This window comes from Salmo trutta, chromosome 39 (genome assembly GCF_901001165.1).
Source record: "Salmo trutta chromosome 39, fSalTru1.1, whole genome shotgun sequence".
Classification (NCBI taxonomy): domain Eukaryota; kingdom Metazoa; phylum Chordata; class Actinopteri; order Salmoniformes; family Salmonidae; genus Salmo; species Salmo trutta.
The window spans coordinates 7,617,186-7,624,772 of NC_042995.1; the positions used below are offsets into that span (position 1 = coordinate 7,617,186).

The 7,587-nt window shown below is 41.8% G+C and overlaps 1 protein-coding gene across 1 annotated transcript; it reads left to right on the top strand.

Annotated features, from left to right (window-relative positions):
- The first annotated feature begins 3,824 nt into the window (after nt 1-3,824).
- LOC115179748 (transmembrane protein 182) lies at nt 3,825-6,875 on the top strand. Its single transcript, XM_029741467.1, has 3 exons — nt 3,825-4,360; nt 4,499-4,732; nt 6,392-6,875. Exons 1-3 carry the CDS (start codon nt 4,075-4,077, stop codon nt 6,634-6,636), a joined length of 765 nt encoding a protein of 254 aa, XP_029597327.1. The 5' UTR covers nt 3,825-4,074; the 3' UTR covers nt 6,637-6,875.
- The last annotated feature ends 712 nt before the right edge of the window (nt 6,876-7,587 follow it).

The window sequence follows — 7,587 nt, forward strand, 5'->3', positions numbered from 1 at the left end:
CCAATCTCTCTTTACGCTACTGCTACCCTCTGTTCATCATATATGCATAGTCACTTTAATCATATCTACATATACATACTACCTCAATCAGCCTGACTAACCGGTGTCTGTATGTAGCCTCGCTACTTTCATAGCCTCGCTACTGTATATAGACTCGCTACTGTTTTTAACTGACTTTTTTCTGTTCTTTTAATTCCTTTACTTACCTATTGTTCATCTAATACCTTTCTTGCACTACTGGTTAGAGCCTGTAAGTAAGCATTTCACTGTGAAGGTCTACACCTGTTGTATTCGGCGCACATGACAAATAAACTTTGATTTGATTTCAGTATCTTATCTCTCTGAGGTCTAGTATCTTATATCTCTTTGAGGTCTAGTATATTATGTCTCTCAGTTCTAGTTCTAGTATCTTATGTCTCTCTGAGGTCTAATATTGTATTTTTCTCTGAGTTCTAGAATCTTATGTCTCTCTGAGTTCTAGTTCTAGTATATTATGTCTCTCTGCGTTCTAGTTCTAGTATCTTATGTCTCTCTGAGGTCTAGTTCTAGTATCTTATGTCTCTCTGAGTTCTAGAGTCTTATGTCTCTCTGTGTTCTAGTTCTAGTATCTTGTGTTTCTCTGAGTTCTAGAATCTTATGTCTCTCTGAGTTCTAGTATCTTATGTCTCTCTGAGTTCTAGAATCTTATGTCTCTCTGAGTTCTAGTATATTATGTCTCTCTGAGTTCTAGTATATTATGTGGATCATAACATAAAACAAGTTTTAGGAACTACTGTTTTTTTGATAATTTGTCTCCCTCCCTAATGACTGTTTCCTGAGGGGGATTCTGATCAATGACAAAAGAGCATTGTAGCTCTGTATAAGAGGCTGGAGCTGCAGATTGCCATTGAGCTGTTGGATTCCCAAGCAGTGGTAGACATCAGCACAGCCCCCTCACTTGTTTGCTTGCAGAAAGTGCAGATGCCATATTTACATACTATAGGCATCTTGCCTGTCTATTGCTATGCCAAATGTATTTATTATCAGTGTTTTGTTTACCTCAGGCCTTTCCATTAGGTGAGCAATGTAAAATAATATTACACGCAGATCCTAATCTAACATTTTCAATTAGTGAGAGTGACCCGTCTGGACACTTCTATAACATGCCATTTGCATCCAAAATACAGATTTGCAAAAGAAAGTGCACTGTTTCCCTTTAAGATTAACAATGGAATTGAGGATGTTTATTGATAAATAAATATTTCTCTTTCTGTTAGAATGTGGCCAAGTCCTCTCTACTCTCTAGAGAACAGTCTCCCTCCTCTGGGGTGGACTATATCGATGAGCAGGGTGGGCCTGGAGGTCGGTGTCTGGGGTAGGGTCGTCAGTTCACCAGAGCCAGGAAAGCTCAGGACCCTGCCCCACTTCATAGGCTCTCTGAGAAGGATGACCCTGGTCTCAGGGACCAGGAGCCTGGTGAAGAGGTTGTGAATACTCCTCCTCTGCTTCCACCTCCCAGGCTGGGTCCCAGAGCATCAGGACTCCACAAGGGCAGCGACACAGAACCCCCTCCTAAGGCAGGCTTCCAGGGGCTCTCGCAGTCCACCCACCCCGTGAGAACCAAAGAACCGGAGGAGGAAGACTGGGGCAATGTGGGCTAGGAGAAGGAAGAGCAGTCCAGCTGACCAGGCAGGGTGTTACAGTCTGGACTTATCGTATTATAGTGCAGGATGAACATGCTCTCTGAACAGATCAGAGACCGTAGTGAGTCAGAAACTAGGAACCTCTATGATACTCTAACATCCTCTCATTTATACAACCACATTGAAACATCTCTAAATATATTTCTATTAATATTTGTTTTTTGTGTAATGGTATGATAATATGAACAAATATTGGATATTTAAGATATACAATGCCTTCAGAATGTATTCACACCTCTTGACTTTTTCCACATTTTGTTGTGTTACAGCCTGAATTTAAAATGGATTACATTGAGATTTTGTGTCACTGTAATAACCAATATTGTCAAAGTGGAATTAGCTTTTTAGAAATGTTTTAGTTGTCTTGAGTCAATAAGTATTCAACCCATTTTGTTATGTCAAGCCTAATTAAGTTAATCAGTAGATATTTGCTTAACAAGTCACATAATAAGTTGCATGGACTCACTCTGTGTGCAATAATAGTGTTTAACATGAATGACTACCTCATCTCTGTGCCCCACACATACAATTATCTGTAAGGTCCCTCAGTCGAGCAGTGAATTTCAAACACAGATTCAACCACAAAGACCAATGAGGTTTTCCAACGCCTCGCAAAGGGCACCTTTTGGTAGATGGGTAAAAATAAAAAAAGCAGATATTGAATATCAAATCAAATCATATTTTATTTGTCACTTGCACTGAATACAACAGGTGTAGAACTTACCTTGAAATGCTTATTAATTACACTTTGAATGGTATCTCAATACACCCAGTCATTACAAAGATCCAGGAGTCCTTCCTAACTCAGTTGCCGGAGAGGAAGGAAACCGCTCAGAGGCCAATGGTGACTTTAAAACAGTTACAGAGTTTAATGGCTGTCACTACAAAGATCCAGGAGTCCTTCCTAACTCAGTTGCCGGAGAGGAAGGAAACCACACAGAGGCCAATGGTGACTTTAAAACAGTTACAGAGTTTAATGGCTGTGATAGGAGAAAACTGAGGATGGATCAACAATATTGTAGTTACTCCACAATACTAACCTAATTGACAAAGTGAAAAGAAGAAAGCCTGTGTGTGCTGCTTTCCAACAGACACTGAGAGACAAATTCACCTTTCAGCAGGACAATAACCTAAAACACAAGGCCAAATATATACTGGAGTTGCTTACCAAGATGACATTGAATGTTCCCGAGTGGCCTAATTACAGTTTTGACTTAAATCGTCTTGAAAATCTATGACATGACTTGAAAATGAATCTGTAGCAATAATCAACAACCAACTTGACAGAGCTTGAATACTTTTAAAAGACAATATATTGTACAATCCAGGTTTGCAAAGCTCTTAGATTCTTAACCAGAAAGACAGCTGTAATCACTGCCAAAGGTGATTCTATCATGTATTGACTCAGGAGTGTGAATTCTTATGTAAATTAGATATTTCTGTAATACATTTTCAGTATATTTTAAATAATTTCTAAAAACATGTTACTTATGGGCTATTGTGTGTGAGAGAAAAAATCTATTTAATAAATGTTTAATTCAGGCTGTAACACAAGAAAATGCGGAATAAATCAAGGGGTGTGAATACTTCCTGAAGGCAGTGTATACAGTATGTACTGTAGATGTGTCCTGTGTCTCCTGTTTAAAAAAATAAACGCTTTATTAGACATCGGCTCATTTTGTTGAATTTTGGGGACAAAAGCAGTTGCTGTGACACTCAGATAGAGGATTCCATCAGAGGTCTGAGTGCCAGACGGTTCGCTACAGCACACACACTTCTATTTTTATGTGTGTAAAAACATTGCAACAGTATCCCTGGAACTGTCACACGCATGATGACAGTGATTCTTTTTATACCATCACACACACACACAACACACACACACACACACACACACACACACACACACACACACACACACACACACACACACACACACACACACACACACAGGTCTCTCCACAACATCTGATTGGTGAGTGGGGGTTGCTGGGAATAGATGAAGCATAAATAACCAGCTCCTGTTTAGAAGCCTCCATGTCAAACACGATACTCCTGATTGGATGGTCATCGGACAGTTATATTTGCTCTGCCCCTGGACACACCCCTATGACAAAGTATTTGAGGATTTACTAATGGAAATCAAGGCGGATAGGTCTGCTACAGTACGTAGGATAGTATCTGGCTACTTCCCTGCCCTGCTATTGGCTGGGACGAAGCCGATAGACGAATCGACCGATTGGAGGACAGACAAACATCCGAACAGAGAAACAGTGACGCAGAAAGGCAGACGGACAGACTGACAGACTGAACAACCACCCGACACACCGATAGACTGACAAACCTTCACAATTGACTGACCGACTGAAGACAGATAGGCCTCACTAGTGTCATGTCTCCTGCTGAGAGGCTGAGTGTGCTCCTCTTCCTAGCTGGGTTCTTCGGGGGCTTGGGGGCCCTGTCCCTGATGCTCTCCTTTGGGACAGACTACTGGCTGCTGTCCTTGGAGACCTGTGGCCCTGGGGGGGCATCAGAGACCTGGGAGGCTGGGGCCCTCAGACCTGGGGAGAGGGAGATGGAGGATCAGGACACTGTGACATTCTTCCACCAGGGCTTCTTCTGGAGGTGCTCCTTCAGTGGGAGGAGAGAGGAAAACATGATGTGGCACTTCTGGATCAGTAAGTAGGAGAGTTCTTTTTATCTGTTTATGAAATAGAAATACTGTAGCAGACAATACATTCATTGATGAATGACAAGAATGACCTGAACTGTAATATAATGAACTAAAAAAATACACCATACATTTTTTTTCAAAGCCAATCAACCACACCAAAAGGTCTGTGTGCCTGCCTACCTCTTCCAATTGTATGCTTCTGAGCAAAGCACGGGTTACCAGGCACCTGAAGATGCAGTCTACAGGGCCTTCTGGAGCATCTTCCTTCTAGTGGGCGTGGTCACTGTTGTGATTGGTGGGTTTGTCATCATCTGTGCCTCTCCATTGGCCAGCCACAGGCTCTACAAAGTAGGCGGGGCACTCTTGCTCACTGGAGGTGAGTTATCGGTTGTGTTCCTCTGCTCAGACATTGCTGACGCATGCCAAATCTTACAATGCCTGGATAAGTATTTCTACATATCAGCTAACCACATCATATATTATAGAAATCTGGTGCCAGACGGCATAGTCGATGATGTAGCGCGTTACTAGCCATGGTTGGGTCCATTCAACTTTACATGAAGCTCAAAGTTCAATTTGGAGCCGTGGCGATTTTAGCATCTGTTTTATGCATGCCAGGAAACCCACAACACAACACTAAACAATACATTAATTACACTATAACGGTGACAAACGGTGCCCACACAGGGTGCCTACATAAAGCTGTCCCAACAGCTGAGTCCCAACAGCAGTCCCAAGACCTTACCACTGATACACCTGGCTATCAGCGGAGCCTTGTCTGGCAGTGAAACAGTTTATTCAGCCTCATTAACTGCCTTTTAGAAAAACAAAGCTGATATGGCTGACTTGCTTAAACAAATGTGGTTTCTACTGAGAATTGAGATGTACAAACTATGGCATAAGGGGATATGAGGCAATCCGTAATTTCGATTATGACATTAATGAGCAAGCTAGGATGGACGTAGTCAAATGCACAACAACAGAATTCAGAACATGGGCCATTTTTTTACAGTATTCTCCCTGTACACCAAGTCAAAAATGATAGGATAAATCTAAGGGGCATATAATCAGACAATGAAAGCTCTTATAATACTTAATGATTACATTTCTCTAAAACAGGCTTATCCTTTTTGTTTATCCTTTTAAGCTTGGAAAAGAGACCCTTAAACCCAGACTTGGGACCACACGCCCACTCCACTGAATAGCAGGCTAGTGATTGCTTTGCAATGCTTGCACTTAGCCACTGATTCCTTCCAAACCACTCATTGTTGAATCTGCAATTTCCAACTTGTTGTGTAATGTCCAATGGCCAATGAGCACCGGTACATTTTATCTATCATTTCTCTTCGTTATTTCTCCTCATATGACAAGAATTTAAAAACATTTGCGAGTAGATTTTTGACTTGATTCATGATGATGACTGCTAGCTTGCTAGCTAAGATTTTGAAAGTATGATGTTGACATGATCAGTCCAATCAAAGCTGCTGTAGATATAACGTGATTTGACGTCATTTGATCTGTGGCCAATGACCTTGATCCTTCTTGGATGGGCACTTCTAATGTAACTCTATGGCAGCAACCAAGGGGCTTTCATTTTTTAGCTCTACCCTTAGATTTGGCGGTGACGTAGTGTCCCCATGAGTGACAGAACACTGAGCCAATCACGGCACAACTAGAGAACATTACCAACCCCTACGCTCCGTATTTTCCGCTGGCTGCCCCACCACCACAGAATGCACTGAGCTAGGCTAAAACACCTGTATTTTGGATCTGTCTTACTCAAGAAAGCAAAAAAATTTAGCAAATTTGTATGCGGCTTTATTAACATTATTATATATATATTTTTTTGACATTGTTTGCAAACTGATATGTGACATGTATTAATGCCAACATAACTCGTAAAACAGGCATCCCCACCTGCCCTGAATGACGGGCTGCCACTAATCAGGAGACACATTTATGTTCTATTAACTTTTATTGAATGTTTCCCTCTTCCTCCCCCTCTCTCTCACCCCTCTCCCTCTCCTCTCTCCAGGTCTATGTCTCCTAGTTGTAATAATGATGTATGTAGTCTGGACCCAGGTACTGGACTCTCTGGAGGACTACGCTGCCCAGCAACAACACTCCTCTCAGTGTCCAGCGGTCTACCACCTCAGCGTCCAATACGGCCTCTCCTTCCTGTTTGCTCCCGTCTCCGTCTTCTTCTTCCTGCTGGCAGCACTGCTCTTCCTCCTGATTGGACGAACAGTGCGGAGGTGCCATCACAAAGTGCCAATGTAGTGACTGAGGGGGGAAACAGCCAGAGAGGAAGTTGGGAATGAACCATGCAGTGACTCCAGTGCCATAAAGGCCCAGACCTCCATGTTCAGCCTATAACAAGAGCCAGTAGTGACTGATACCATGGTCAAGTCTTATGGCTCTCACAGAATAATACAGATGGACCATATTAAATACATTTGGAATAATCAACTGTGATTAGCTTTGAATAAAAAGGCTACAGTCTCATTGGGAGTTGTGACTAAATGTAATTCCTCTGATTCTTTGCAACCAGTTCTGGACTCTATCAGACAGTCCAGTCATGGAGGGTAATGAATTAGATTGTCATTATCTATTGGGATAATCATGACGGAAGGGACAGCGGGTTCCTAATCAACTGCAACACATCTGAATGGAAATACAGCTGGGTTCCACTACCACCACTAGAGAGCAGTGTTGCTTTAACAGTAGTAAAGTAGGAATAATACAACACTGTTAACAGTATTTCTAACCCAAATACTTCAGGCCATCTCAGCGAGCTTATATAGTTTCAATGGGAACAGACGTATCCCAGCCAACGTGAAGTTGCATCATTCATATTTGATTACAGCAGAGAGATTAAAAAGTTGAAAGAGGAAATGGTGAGATAATTTATTCAATTGGCTTTTTTTTTTACCAAACAAAAGATAATATATGTTCTGTTTTTTTCCTTCTTCTGTACAGTACGGTTAACTCCATATTAAAGTAACTGATACAGAAAGCCCACCATCACACCTTTATAATTGGAAAAGGCAAATATTATGAGTTCTCTCAGTGGCGAGGGCCTGAGACAGTAAGACAGTGATGAGATGAGGCTGACTGGGGGAGGAAAGGAGGGGAGGAGAAGAGGTGAAGTGTCTCATCAGTGTGTTTTTCTTTTCTTTTAATGTCTTTCCTCCTCTTCCTAATCTGAGCTGTGAACAAGGTGAGCGCAAT